We start from the raw sequence: 15,772 nt of genomic DNA, 5'->3' as shown, positions 1-15,772 counted from the left end.
TTCATTCTGGAACTGTTAGAAGTTAGTGCTGTGCCAATGTTTATTATCATAAAAGAGAAAATTTGAGAAATCTTTCCGCTTTTCCAATTTATTGGTAAGCAGTAATACCATATCTGTCTACAACTAATCTAAAATTTTTATTTTGGATGAGTGAGGGAGGGAAAGGAAGAAATTTTACTTTAATTTGCCATTTACATCTTTCTGTGTAAATTTTTTTAATTCAGTGTCATAGATGTTGTGTGAACAACCATGATGATACACTTTAGCTCCCATGAAAAAAGAATGTGGTATCATATAATATCCTTTAGAGTATTCCTGTTTTTCATTACTATATAAAAACATGAAAAAAAAATCTGTAGTGTGGAATTCTCAAGTGTGATGTTTTGGTGTTATTTTCCAAATGATCCATTTTTTAGGATTGTGGTTTCTTCAACATTGTTTGGTCCAGCAGGGTGGTTGGCTACAAGTTGGACCGTGGCTTACTTTGGATACTTTTCTTTGAACAAATAGATTAAACAACTAGAATTAGCATAGACTTCTAAAATACATGTTTTCAGATAAATTAATTTTTTCCAGATATTGCATAGGTATAAATTTGTAATGTGTTAAGGCTGACTATGCCTTTGTATCAATGAGTGGAAAAAAAAAATGAAGGCACAGTGGGAGGACTATATATAGTCAAAATGGCATACAAATATAAGGACTTCATGACAATAATATTTTTATGGAAGATTTTTTTTTCTTTTCTGTCTCTCCTGCGTGTCTTTATTACCCAAGAAGTACCAAGAACTGTATCTTCATAATTGTATTTTGTCATGTGTCACGTGTCACAAAATTCTTGTTGTCAAGCAGAAACTTGATGCCTTAGTATTCAGCCTGAAAACCTTATTGAAAAATCAAGAAAGTTCAAAGAACCCACTCTAGAGAGACCAAACTTTCACAATGAATAATTACAAAGTATTTGAATACAATTCTTGACACCACAAACAAAATTTTAAAAAATACAAATTATATGTAAGAAATAATAAAAGTATGAGTGCAAAGAGTATCTCTTCTGAGATACAAGTGATTATAACTTAGAAGATAGAGATTTTATAGGGATGATACACAAACAATCTATTAGAGAATGTGTCCTTCCTGGCCATAGTGTTGTTGGAAATAGTCAGTGCCTAATGAAGACCTTAAGAACACCCACAGAAGGGTTATGAGCTTGCACAGTGAAATAGTATTTCATCACATAATTACTGCTACTTAATTACCCTTTCTTGAACCAAGCAGAAGTGCTTTTGTAGTCAGTTTTATCATCCATGTTCCTGAAAAGTCCTGGCTTGCAAATTACTTCTAATGTGTCCCAGACCTACCGGCTCTCTTGCTATTATTCTTTATGTTGATAATCATCCAATGCAAAAACTGCATGACCAATGTGATTATAAAAGTAAAGTGACGTTACAGGCCATTGCACTTCTAACATACAAAAAGTCCTAAGCCCTTCCTGGTTTTGATGTCTTCTCAAACAAATGAGTGTTGCAGCAGCTTCATGATGTGCCCAGGAATCTTGACCATTGCCAGAAAACTAAAAAGTTCTAGTTAAAAAAGCAAGCTATTAGGGTGTTGATGGGGAAATAGCAGAGAAAGAGAAACCCTGTCCACTGGATCAGAGTGCACTTTGCTCTTTTAATTTTCTGCATTTTTAATTGTGCTCTCTTTCTTCTTCCCTTTTTATTTAAACACGAAGCTTTATCATTTTCTTGCCTTTTCTTCTTACATTAAATATATTATTTTCTGAAAGCCTTCTGTTTCCAGACGTACAACATGTAATCTGGGAAGGAATCAAATTGTTTCTATTGTAAGTGTGTTCTAGGTAATGAATGATGTTTAGCTAGTTGTGACAGCTGTTCATCTTATTACAGGATTATATGAATATCCCTGTTATCCAAAATTACTTTACAGTCCAACGCAACTTGAAGGAGATGACATTTCAAATTATTCCAGAATAATAGGCTGCCTAATATAAAGTTTTTGGAAGTAGTTTTCAGCTTCTTTTTAGCTGTGAAACTCATCACTGAAAGGTGGACCCACTAAACACTGGTGAATCTGGGCAGGTAGTGTAACAGAAAGCGTTTATGACCAAGCTTTTACCTTATGTACTGTATATTAATTTTCAAGGGTAAGGCAGAAAACCTGATTATAATTTGTGAGACATAATTTGAAGGTCAATCAGTAGATTGATAAAATATATTGCAGAAGTTCAATATTGACATCCAGTCATCTAGCATCATAGAGGATGATTTTCCTAAGATCGTGATTCCTTCATGTAGTTTCGGTTATGCTGTATTTCCATGTGCAGAATATTCACAACTTTTCAAGTAGTATCTGGAAAGTGGAAGTGATTTATGCTCTAAGGTGTTTAGTTAATAAAGTGATTTGATATAGTATATCTGTTGCAAATCTGCAATATTTCTAAAAAGAACTTTCTTTAGCCTGTCAGAATCATAAGAAATCCAGTCTTACACATTTACAAGATAACTAGGGAAATGACCATTCATTCTGTAACCCTTGGGTATTTTCAGGTACAAGACCTGAAAAAAAGTGTCAGTGAGATGTAGACAAGATTCCTAAAAGCAATGGGCAAACTAATTAGTTGTGGGTGGGAGATTTTTCCTTATCTACTGGGACTAAAAGAGTTGAGTATTAATGTGAAAGGGAGATGCATATTATGCCGTTACAACCTTACTCCCAAATCATTCAGTAAGCATTAAGATGAAATAGAAAGAAATCATAATGGTAATGTCAGTATGGCTGTAATTATTCTTTAATCCCAGAAACTCACAGAATGCTTGTGTTCTCTTAAAAAAACCCCAACTATTGAAAGCTTAGAAGCAAAACATAAGTTTTTTCCTCCACTTCCCAAACAGTCTTTGCATGATGAAATACAAACCTGCCCCAGTGTTATACAGGGATCTTCTGTTAGGACTCATGCTGTCTTGTCAGAATGTGGCTCTCCATGAGTTTGTATTTTACCATATCTGTCTCACACTTGATGCTGAAAAGCTGCCTTCTCTTTCTGCCTTCTAGCAGCAAAAGGAGAGGCAAGGTTGACTTAGGACGATAGTGATTGTGTGAGATTGGCCAGATGTACCAATTACAATCTTTTCCTTACTGCACCATATGAGGAATCAGGGCAGTGTTTCTCCTAAGGGTGCTCAGGGTCAGATACACAGGGTCAGCCTGCTGGCACACAAACTCCTTGGGAGTTTTAGGTGTTCCAGTCTGACTGTACACCTGTGTGCAAGGGTGAGCCCTGGTTGTGAAGGAGCAGTTCATTTGGGTTTTTAAATATTGTCTGTGTTTTCAGTGCTGGTATCACAGTAACGTTTTTCATTTCCTTCGTTTCTTCCCGTTCTACAAAAAAGAAATCTCTATTGGGGCAAGCACGTATTTGTTTGAAGATGTGTACTTGGATGTGCTTGTACTTGTACTTTAGGTGCTCTCATGAATATGTGAGCACCTAAAATTAATTCTGGATCAACATTGAAATGAATCTAGCTGAATTTATTTCAATGTGTGGAGCTGCTTTGTGTGCATTGTGAGTTCTCTGTCCGATTTTTTTTAACATCCTAGAAGATCATGATCACTGCATGCATGCACAGCATGGAATTTCTAGGCTGCTGCTTTAGATAAGGTTGAGTTTATAATAGATTTGAAAAATGCATACTGAGGGCTCAAGATGAGATCACTGTATCACAGTTGCATGTATTAATCTCATATATGTCATTGTGCATACTTTTGACTGAATCCTGTGGTCCCTTCTTTACAGCTGTAAGAAATAGCTTGAGACTACGTTAGCATAACTTCTGTTAATTTCTACCTAAGTCAGTAGGGAGTTTCAAATAACAATTCCAGTTAGAGAGACATGATTTGTTTCAGAGGGTGTTAATTCATGTAGTTAGTAATAAGTTGAACAAGAACAATGATGGGAAATTCGTTGCTTATCAAAGCTGAAGAGAGAAGGAATAATAGATTCTGCTGTATTTGATGATTTTTCAGTTAATGTTTATTTTCTGAGATAGCTTGGATGTCTATTCTGTTTTTCCAATATAGATCTCTCAATTTCCTGTCTAATAGCTTCTTTACAGTTTAGTAAACTTTGTATGAGGTCAAACTGTTACTCTCAAATTTTAACTTCTATGAAAAATTGAGCATGGAAATAGCACTTTTCATCTTCTTGAAACACATGTTTAATTAAGTGTAGACATATTCATCTGGTTTATATGCTTTGTTATGAAGGGGAATATGAGAAAATGCAGCTCCATCTCTAATATTCTCAGAAAAGTGTAAGCAGCTCAAAACAGGTTTTAAGGGGACTTCTGATTATCAATATTCAATATTACTGAAATATATAGAGATAAATTAACTAATAATATTAAATACTTAGTGATATTTTATATAATATCTAGTAATAATAGAAATATTTTAAAATGCAATTACATACATAGTTACTTTATTTTAGCTGTAACACATCAAAGTTAGGGGAGGGAAGGGGGCTTAAATTTTTTCTGATATTAAGTAAATTCACCATTGCAGTCCTGAAGTTAAATCATCTAGATAGAACAACAAGGTAAGTCTGTTTATTGTGGCAAATAACTCTTGCTGGTATTAATTTAAGCTATTTACTGTTATCCCTGAATTTGAAAGTATCTCTACAACATTTTAAGTACTAGGTAATAAAAAATTAATCTAGGGAATAAAAGATTCCATCAAAAAGAAACCAACAGAAAATTGAGTAAACAGGTTTTACCTTGCTCTTTAGGTGCTTATCTCATAAAAGGACCGGAAGGGATAGCAGTTAGTTTACTCGTCTGTAGAGGATATTTACTCTTGCCTACAGTGGTAATTTGATAGTATATAGTATTCCTATAACATAGTAGGAAATCTGAAGAGATGCATGAAGGTTCTTTATTTTTGTGGATGATATGAAATGAGCTGAAGATACTTCTGTACAATTCCTAGGTGATCCATGTTGGAACTGCAGGTTTCATTACAGTTAACTGATTTTTACTGACACTAACATATTAAGAGTCTCAACAGAAACAAGGAATCACTAATTTAAATGGTAATAACAAATTCTGATCTTTTCATAAACAAAAGTGGGTTTACTCTAATGTTTGCTGTTGTGAGGCTGCAGGATGTTTTTTGGTATTAGAGTACTTAATTCTGTAATACTCAAAAATGTTACATTGCTGGAGTAAAACTGGAAGAAGAGCAGGAGGTAAGCCTTCATTAGGTATTTAGTTTCATATTTTGAAGATGAGAGACAAAATATTTTTCTGGGGAAAAAGGGTATATCTTTAAATTTTCTGTTGTGTATAGTCATCCTTTTTGTATAGGGCCAGCTCTTCCTTGTAATTTAAAAGCTTTAGTCCTTAGATGTACACTGTCAAAATACTTATAATTGTGTTATAGTATTCTTTCAGAAATCACGGTAATTTATATATATACACACATATACATATATACATATTTTAATTAATGATTTGCCACTTCAACGGACAAATTTTCCAAAAAACATCCTTGTTATCTTTGGAATTGCCCATTTTTCTGAAGATGTAAATTCCACAGAGGGAGTACTGCTGTTGAGCTAATTTGTATTCCAATAACCATTTCCTGAACAATCTAGCTGGAATAATATTGGTTGAATTATTGAACTTATTGGCACAGCTCTAGCTTTAACTGTATTTCCAAATGTTCCATGACCTCACTGTTCGTTCTCATGCATGTTAACATTTAAAACTGTGTTCTGATGGTCTAACTCATTTATATTACATTCTGTACTGGATATTATGTCCGTGTGTTTTTAACACTCTAGTATTGGAAAAAGTGTTTATGTTGTACCTAAGAAAACAAGGTTCTGATTTTTTCTGGCTTTTAAAGTGACATCATTAGGATGTAGTGGTACATATATATTGTCTCTATATGTAAATTTTTGTGCATGTTACATACACTTTTTTCCTACAGACATTGATGATGCTCAAATTCTTCCACGTCCACCTCGAGTAAGACATTTTTCTCAGAGTGAGGATGCTCCAAGTGAAGTTTTTGGTGCATTAAATGAAGAACAGCCTCTGCCACGAAGCAGCAGCACCTCAGACATCCTGGAACCATTCGCAGTTGAACGAGCCAAAGGTGCAGTTCCTGTCATTGACAGTTCATCCCATCATGCTCCAAGCTTACAGAATTCCACTGAGACCTCTTCAATGCATAGATCCACTGAAAGCCATATCACTGATACAAATAGCAGAGAGTCCTCCTTGGAAGTTGGGGATAGTATTTATGACCATCTTTGTCATTTAATAGGGCCGGTAGAATTTGCAAACACTGCCTTTGAACAAAGCCAGTATGTTGACCTTGAAGGTGAAGATGATCTCCTTTCCTCTCTGAGAGAATATCTTATTAAAGAAAAAGAAGAACTTTGCGGTAACTTTGAGATAGATAAATCTGAGGCTTCTGCTCATGAAGTTGATACATCAGTAAGTAGGAACGATAGATTACCACTGGACGGATTAGAAAATAGAGATCAGACTGCTCAATGCACAACTAGCAACACTGTTGCAGAAAGAGCCAATAACACAGAGCTGCAACTAGAACAAAACCCAAGTGGCTTTATAAGTAATATTGCACCTACTCAAGTAGACTTTTTTACAAGAAATCAAGCGCTCAATAAAGCCAGACAGTTAGATATTGATAAACAATGTGAAAGTGTGTTTGATCGTGGGTCAAGTAGTCCTAGCAGCAAAGAAGGGAAGAGATATCTGTACAGGCAAGCAGCCACTGAAACTGATGTAGATTTAGTTGTGGAAGCACCGGTAGCTGAAAAGCATAAAAGTGCCCAGTGTAATGAAAAAGTGACCAACTCGCGTATTGTCCATGCAAAGAAAATTCTTACTAAAGAATTGCCTCACATCACAGGCACAAGCAAACTGGCACCAGCTAAAAGAAGTATATCTGAAACTGTAACTCATAGGGCCAAAATCATGAAAATAACAACTAAAAAAAGAAACAGCGTTCATGTTACATTTAGGCCATCTACAGAATCAGTTCAGTTTTACAATCCTCTTGAGAACAAAGAGGCTGCTTGGAAAGCAAGACTTCGTAAACTTGGTGGCTTCAGTAGTAGCAGTAGTGGTAGCAGCAACAGCAGTACCAGTGCAAGCAGTAGCTCATCAGCTGCAACAGAGCTGGTTAGACCTGGAATATATAGGCATCTAGATGCAGTCAGTACTGCTTCAGCTGGCAGCAAACAAGTTAAGGAATCTGCAGAAACTCAAGCAGCTGTGTTGCAGAAAGAAGGTCTTGCCGTTAGTCAGTTCCAATGTCGTAGTGCCTTTAGAGCACCAGGTCAGGAGTCGGCACAACAGCAGGGCTCCCTGGGTGGTGTTTATAAAACTGTTGTACATGCTCTTTCGAAGCCGAAGGCAAATGTTTCCCCACAGAGGCAGAACAGAATGCCAGCAGAGGCTCCACTGAGGGATCTGTACAGTCATGTAATGGGCTATTTTGGAAGGAAAGCTGCAGGTGAGCACTAACAGTGTGCAGAGCGCAAAAGGAGAAAGGCAGCACCAGTTTGGCTTAATGCAACTGAAGCAAGCTCTGATAAGCAATCAAAAGGCTTTGGGATGATCACTGCTTTCCCTGTTTGGTTATGCATGCGCCTATAGCCAGCTGATTTTTCTCCCAGCATAAGTTACATTTACATACTTTAAATTACTAATTTTTCTTTTCAAAATATTTAGTTGAACCTCTTTTCTGCTGAAGATCATCAGATTAGGGAAGAGGAAGAGACAGTAAATGACCTAATAAAGGATTAAGCCTTGAGACTTTTGAATTTTTATCTACATTGCAGAGCCTTCAAATTAAGCCTATTGAAGGATTGGCAATGCATATTTTATCAGAATGTGTTATTCCACTCTGAGTGCAGTTTTTTTGCCAGAAGGACCTGGCTCCCAACCAACTAGGTTGACCTAATTTCTGGTTCATTTAGTGTGTTTTCTTCTTCCTCCTCATCCTCTTCCTCCTTTTCCACCTCCAAAACAAAACCAAAAAAGAGCCTGTCAAATTTACATTTGGAAGTCATTTTAGATAGTTTTTTAAAATTAGTCCAAAATAGCAATCTGCTGTTACTGGAATGATTTCATTACAACAGTTCTCTGAATCTAATCACAAGGTTTTGTTTGAGTCTGTTTCAAAACATGTCATAGGCCTTCCTATATTCATTCATCTAAATAACTGCAATTAAATCTTGGCAACATCTTCCATTACTTTCTTTTTTTCATGGAATCTTGGATGTTCGTGAAGGTCTTTCGCCTGCTAACTACAAGACCTCTGTGGACTGATCAAAAAAGAAGGCTGCAACCCTAATATACATTGTCTTAGTTCACATAACCATAAATGATCAATAAATTAACTTTCAGCAGTAATGCAGGTTTTCTTTTCCCCCCATTGTTATGCTGGCATGATTAACAGAGGATTCTGCAATGCATCCTGCATCAAGATGTTAATGCCACCCGAGGGCAGTCTCTGTAAGCACAGCACCTGAGAGTGGTACTGTCACGAGTCTCACGAAAATGATTTGCTGCGCTTCAGAAATTAGACATCTGAACCCGACATATTTAGGAAGCACCAATTTTAGAAGTACCTGTTATTTAAAATCCAACATTAAAATCCAACAGACACTTATTGTTAGAATAAACTGCACTGTGGTCTCATGAGAGATGACACTGAGGGAAAAATTTGTATAAAGAGAACATGAACTGGAATAACTTGAAGATTTTAAAGGCTAGTATCATAAAGTCAGGTGTAACAGCCACAGCTAAATATGAACACTATAGTTATATCAAAAAATATAACACTGATAAAGGAGTGAACTTAATTGCTCATAACCATTGATCATCTAGAGTTAGAAGTTTCATTCCATGCACTAGCATGTAATTATATTGTGTAACATTTTGTTTGCACTATTCATACTAACTGTATACAGTGCCACATTGCCATTTGTCATTTGTATCTATTACAACCTAGTTTACTTTTTTCCACTACATTGCTTTTCATTAGGAATGCAATGAAGAAGGAGCCTGAAGAAATCACATAATTTTTTTAGAATTTCTTACTTACTTGTGATATGGAGGAAGAACATATGCTTTATCCTTAAAACAAGCATTAACAACTTTGAGTAGTGCTTACCTAAAAGCTTCCTGCTCTTAAAGGTGGAATTGGAAATCAACTAACCCCTGCTTAGTGGGAAGAAGAAGCCATACTAATTCTGAGAGTAGAATCTGCTTTAAAAGAGGAACATTCTTAAAATGCATGTTTGGCAATTTTGATTTTTAAATTTCTGTTAACTAGCAGGTTTTTTCATGTGTTACATTTTGTTTTGAAAATGTCTTGGTGTGCTGTTTACTATAAATGGTTGTTCATTTGCTTTTAGCTAATAGAGAGGACATGAGTCAAAAGCTGCACCCTATTGATAGTGATATTGACAGTAGCAATACAAATGTTCCTGACCTCATGGACGAATTTATAGCTGAGAGACTCCGCAGTGGTAATGCACTGGTAAGCCTTTAAACTTGCTACACTTCAATACTTAAGTCTCCATGTATGTGTGAACTTGTCAATGACATGATAAATCAGTTCACTAAAATGTATTTCTGTGGTTCTTATGAATCAGAATTAAGAATATTGCTTAATTATGCCTTGCCTTTGGCATAGATTCTTGCCATTTTATAGAATTTGTGTTTTCATATCTATTAAGTCTTCATCGTGGAAGCAATGCAGAAGTTACTGTCAGATGAATAGTCTCATTGTATTAAACAGCCTTAATTGCACCTGCAAAGATGCCTGCCTGTACATAGACACTTTCAGAATACTAGTTTAAATGTACATTTGCATTCCTGCAGCATGGTATGTAATTAAGTAGCATGCTGTAGTTCAGTACTGTTCTCTACAGGTATAGACAATGCAACACACTACAAAACTACGCGAATATATAACTTTTTCCTTTTTTTAAATTTCACTTCCAAGTGTTGAATAATTTCTCATAAGTAGTGCTCTTCTAATAAAATCAACTTTCCATTTGCCTTCTTCTTACACTTTTCCAAAAGCATCATGTTGTTTGGAATGGCATTCATAATACGAAGTTATAATCAATTTAAAATTAAGAATTTCTGGTTACTGTTGAATGCTTACAACTGATTTGAAGAGATAAGTGATTATTAAGTAGTAACAAAAGAGAAAATATTAAAAAAAAGTTGCAAATTAAGAACAGAATGGGTAACAATTTAAAGATAGTGTTTCAAAATTGTTTGGTTCCTTTTGCTTTAAAGTTTTCAAGGTGATTTGAAGACATGCTTCTGTAAGACATCCTCCTATAGAAAATTGTCATTAGACAAGTTGATGATAATAAGGGACAGAAGAACATTCTTCAAAGTTATTAAAAATTGTTTATTTATCATCATATTTTATAAATGGCAAGAAAGAATCTACAGAGTTTGTCCATATGTATCCTTTTTTTCTCTTTTGTAATGAACTCATGTTTATGAAACTTGATTGTTGGCACAAAGTATTCTTGTTAGTAACGCTTGAGTTACACAACAAAATGCTAACTTGTAGTCTACGAAAAAGGTAACTTAGTCTGAAAATTAATAAACCAGAAATCATCACAGCTGGTTCTAGAAGAGAGAAAGGGAGGGATTACTCTTTTTTTGGAGAATTGATACTTTCCTCAGGTAACAGAAAAGAGCTGAGGTAAGTTTGAGTAAAATACTGAGACTACTACAACTACTGCTCATTTTTTTCAATTAGCACACAACAGACATGCCTCCTTAAAACAGTACCAACTTACTAAGATTAGTTTTGGATTGCTTTATCTATTGAATACTAAAACTATATCATAAAAAGCTCATTAGTCTGAAATTAGTAGTAGAGTAGTAAAAGAATGCAGAACTGACTGGGCCTGATATAAAAGGAAGGCATCTTTAGTCTCATAATGCATACAAATTTCAAGGCGTTTCATAAAATGGCATTTCTACTTTGATATCTCTTCCCTCTCAAGCAAACAGTGCTCTCTGTGGAAAAAAATACCTTAAAGAAAGACTTCAAATAGACCACCACCTTACTTAAAAATGAGCAAATCTGCATGCCTTACTTCTGTTATATGTGGTCCTTTGTGTTCCAAACCAGTACTGAAGTAGTGTTTTAATCATAAGAAAATCAATGCATTAATTGGTCAATTAATTTGCTCCTTCCATAAATTAAGATTTTGATTATAGTATGGTGGCCTATAGGCCATTAGGTCTGAAACCAAGGTTAACAAGTTTTCTTAAGTTATTTAGATGTAATATACTTTTTAACTATTTTTCTCTCTCACATCTTACCTACCATGTGGCCCATGCTACTCTGAGTCCTAGACTTTTACAATGTACATCTAAAAATCCATTGTGCAAATAAAACTTGTATTTATGAAATTCTGTGACTGCATGGGTTCTCATTTGGGGGTTTGGAAAGTCTTGGTATTTAGAATGATGGCAATTTCTGGTTTAGGTACTTAAGAACTGTTTGTTACATTCTGATTTCACCAAACGTGGGATTGCTTTTTCCATTTTATGTAAATAAGCCATCCAAGATTGCAAGATAATTTATGTATCTTCAATGTTTAGAATGTGACAAGAAGAGGAAGCAGCCCTGGCAGCCTGGAAGTTCCTAAAGACCTTCCTGATATATTGAACAAGCAGAACCAAATGCGTCCCGTGGATGACCCAGGCGTGCCTTCCGAGTGGACGTCGCCTGCCAGCGCGGGCAGCAGTGACCTCATCAGCTCCGACAGCCACTCCGACTCCTTCAGTGCCTTCCAGTATGAAAGCCGCAAATTTGAAAGCAAGTACATTTTTCCAAAAGTAATAGCATTTTTGGTTAATGTAGTGCAAATTTCCTTTGTTTCATCTGTTGTTTTATTTTTTCTTCCCCAGATAAAGTTGTATGCCAGCAATTTTCTGTCGAGAGAGAATATTTTGATTTTCCATTGAAATCATTAGCAAGTTAATGGAACAACAAAGGTTATTGCAAGAGGCTATTGTTTTTTTAGTATACCAAAACAAAAGAGCACGGGAGTACTACTATGCAAAGAGGAGAACATAATTGAACAGAAGTTAGAAAGAAATACTGTCATCTCTGTATGACAGGAGTGTATCTACCTGTTTTGCACAAAATATAAAAATTAAAGCTTGTTTATTTTGGAAATTGTTTTAATTCTTTTGGAAGTGATTACGTAAAACTTGAAGAAAGGCTTATGATATTTTTACAGTGGTCTTTGTGTAGCTATAGATTAGTCAAGATATTAAGTGTAATATCATGGTACAATTATTGTGCTTTGTTAAAATTAGTGTGCTTTGTTTATTAACATAATGCTTTTCATTCATTTTATTTATCTATTCCCACTCTTCTTTAACAGAAGGGGTCATTATGGCTGCTAGGAATTATGACATCATGTGTTATATAAGATAAAAATAATATTTACATAGTAGAATTTTTGGAAGAAATTACAATTTTTATATATGTCTCCATTATGCAAATAGTCGTGGCATTTGAACCTACATTTTGGCCTGACAGTTTTTTCATTAATGTTGAGGATAACATTTGTTAGTGTCATTTGCTGTAAAATTTTTAGTTTGAAGTTAGTGCTTTCAGAACAAACTTGAATATTTCTTCCAGTTTGTAAATTTTACAAATAAATTCCTTAATGTATGATTCCATTATTTTTGTGTTATTCAGATGTAGATGCACTTACAACAACTAAGCAGAATACAGATGTTCAACAAGAATGTCTTCTGCAGACATCAAGTCATGGATTTATGACAGGAAGGAGAATATTCATAATAGTCAATACTTTCTGCTGTTGTATTCTATTTAAATTTTGCAACAGAGTGCTAGTAGCATAGAAGATGCACATTCAAGGTTTCTGTTTAGTTTGGCAGTCCTGGGCCTCTGGGGTTTTTTTGTATTAGTGGTATTTTTATGCTGTAAGTTAATACAATGCTTTTCTCATACAGATTTCAGCTTTGGCACTGAGGCAGGGACGCCAGCTTCTACTGACGTTGATGCAATTTCAGGACAGCAACAAAGTGCTGAGGAGCAAGAAGTGGCCAGTCTAACTACACTCCACATAGATTCAGAAACAAGTAGTCTCAATCAGCAACCATTGTCTGCTGAAGCTGCGACTATTACTGGTAAAGTAGATTTAAAAAAAAAAAAAAAGTATTTATTTCAGAAATTTTTCACCCATCCTGAAGAATGCATCTTCCAGCTTCTGCCAAGAGTCTATATTCTATTTAAGATTATTCCCTTATTTCAATTATTTTTTTATTGCTATTGAAAAGTAATATGTGAAATAACATAAGTGGAAAACCTTTGTCTGACTTAGTTATCCATGGTCCTAAATGTATTTTAAACCCTTCATGAGAAAATCTATACAATTACCAAGGCGAAACTCTTACATCATAATGTATGCTAGATCTCTTACAAATGTCTTTCTATTACTGGTAGTTAAATAATTAATTTCATGAATTGTTTTTGCTTTGGAAGGTTTTCATAGTGCTCCTTCAAACCAGTGTATCATATTGAAGTATCTTGGGATTCTTTTATATGCATCCGTCTTAATATCTCTTTATATTGTCTGTTGTGAACCTGAAAGGTTTTATTATGCAAAATGTTACTTATTTGGCCGTGTAACATCACTTTGCATTTGTATAACTGAAAAGTGATGCAGTTAACCAAAATTGAATGGGCTCCTGTGTGAAAGAGAGAATGCTTCTCTATGAGGATGATCTGAAAGAATGATCTCTTACCAGATTTTGTACATGAGAAGTAAAGATGCCCATAGTCATTTTCATACTCCTTGTTCCATAGCTGTTATATGCTACCATTCCTGTTACAACCCTAGTTGTAACAAGTTGCAACAGTTACCTATATTTCTATGAAAGCTTATACCTACATATTATGTCATGTTCTCTGTTAGAAATCAAACTCTGCATTTTCAGAGACATGGAAAGACATCTTTACTTCCTCTGCCATAACTTTTTAAAAGTGCCCTTCTGCTAATGGTATTAGCTTTCATGGACATTGTTGTTCAGCTTGTTCCACAATGTTCAGCTTGACTTGTGTTCCCTTCATTTTTCTATTTGCTGTGTGCTTGTTGAAAGTCCTTGCTGTAGATCTGTTCTTTTTCTGTTTGTTTGTATGTCTTTATATGTTAATAACTTCATTACTGTTTGATATTTTTGTCCAAGTGTGCACTATAATTGAATTGATAAGATTGCAATTAGTGACTGAATTGTCTATTGAGAGATTCTGTGGTTAACTCTTGCTTGAACCACTGTTTTAGAGAGGCAGCTCTTGTGTGTCACATGCATTTGGCTGGGTTTCCTGAGGAAACAATACTTGTGCAATTGTTTTGTCTATCTGACTGTTCCATGCACTCAACAATATTGCAGCCTATTGTCTAATTTTTGCTAAATTGACAAATAAGAAAACAAAAGGATGTTATTTTCTTTGATGTTTTATGAAAGATAGGCAGCTATCTAGTGAAAATTGCATATATGCAGACTCTCATGATGGAAGCTGCAATGTGAATTTCACTATATTAGATGCCAGCAAATCAATGCAGAAACTCAACCTCAAAACACACTTATGATAAACAAGTTTTCAGTGGTTCTGCTGATCAGAAAACTATTCTTCCTAAATCTGAAGGGTTTTGGAAGGATAATTTGGTTTTGGTATATGGGTATTGCATCATATTCTAAGTAAATGATAAAATTGACTATTGTCTGCTGTTTACTAGTCCTAGAACAAGTTGTACCTGTGGAAGTCTCAGTCAAGGTTGGATCCACGTATGCTGGAGTATCTTTTAATGACAGACTCCTGTAGTTCTGCAAATTTTCCATAATTGTTTCTGTCCATTCTCTTCCATCATATGAAGATCTCTTTCCCTCCTTCCTCTGCTCCCTGCCTTCCCTGCCTGCTGTTTCCATCTCATTCACTTTCTTTCCCTCTCTATCCCACTCTCTCTCAATTTCTCTCATCCTCATCACTCTTTCTTGCTCCTTTTCTGAACTACTTTCATCTGTCCCCAGCTAATGAGCAGGATGGAAATGAAGTAAGAAAATACTTCTTTGAACATCTTTGAAGGGTGTATTTTAGTTTGTCTCTGTAAGCATGTGGAAAACTGCTGGTCAGTAGCAAGTCGCACAAGACAGCAGTCTGTGTGGGAAGCAGTAGTGTCCCTCTATCCTGCATAGAGGTTTTGATTGAAATTGATAGTAAAAGCTTCATTGTCTTAGCCATTTAAAGGAGATAGAGACCTTTGCAGATTAACAACAGAATAAAGATTGTTTTCTGCAATTTCTATTCTGACAACAGTGATAACATTTTCTGTCAAGTTCTTTAAACAATTTGTTCTCTTTATAAGAAAGACACTTCTCTCAAATGAGAAATATTCTTCAATTATTCTCACGATAATTTGGGAAAATTACTATTTAAAAGACTCATTTTTCAATTGCTGTCCCTAAAGTTCACTTTATCACTAATACTGAACTTTACACATAATATTTTTGTGTCCCTGTTACATTTATCTAACAATTAAAATTAATAGGAATTCTTTCATTTTAACATGTGCTGATGTGTAGAAAAGTTTTGTGAATATTCATTCTCTTTTTTTCTGTCATGTGAC

General features: G+C 35.0%; 1 protein-coding gene across 11 annotated transcripts in view; it reads left to right on the top strand.

Moving 5' to 3' along the window:
- RALGAPA1 (Ral GTPase activating protein catalytic subunit alpha 1) overlaps nt 1-15,772 on the top strand; it is a 132,349-nt gene that overhangs the window by 39,900 nt on the left and 76,677 nt on the right. For 7 of the 11 annotated variants that reach the window (XM_077180450.1, XM_077180448.1, XM_077180449.1 and 4 more), the window contains 4 exons: nt 6,016-7,572; nt 9,482-9,606; nt 11,709-11,925; nt 13,098-13,274. In XM_077180450.1, coding sequence (XP_077036565.1) covers nt 6,016-7,572; nt 9,482-9,606; nt 11,709-11,925; nt 13,098-13,274 — 2,076 coding nt within the window. The remainder of the gene's footprint in view (nt 1-6,015; nt 7,573-9,481; nt 9,607-11,708; nt 11,926-13,097; nt 13,275-15,772) is intronic. The other 4 variants (XM_077180457.1, XM_077180458.1, XM_077180456.1 and 1 more) reach the window with 1 other exon arrangement.

Source organism: Agelaius phoeniceus, chromosome 6 (assembly GCF_051311805.1).
Source record: "Agelaius phoeniceus isolate bAgePho1 chromosome 6, bAgePho1.hap1, whole genome shotgun sequence".
NCBI classification, from domain to species: domain Eukaryota; kingdom Metazoa; phylum Chordata; class Aves; order Passeriformes; family Icteridae; genus Agelaius; species Agelaius phoeniceus.
Note: the sequence above shows the minus strand (reverse complement) of the source record. Positions and strands in the feature narration are given on the sequence as shown.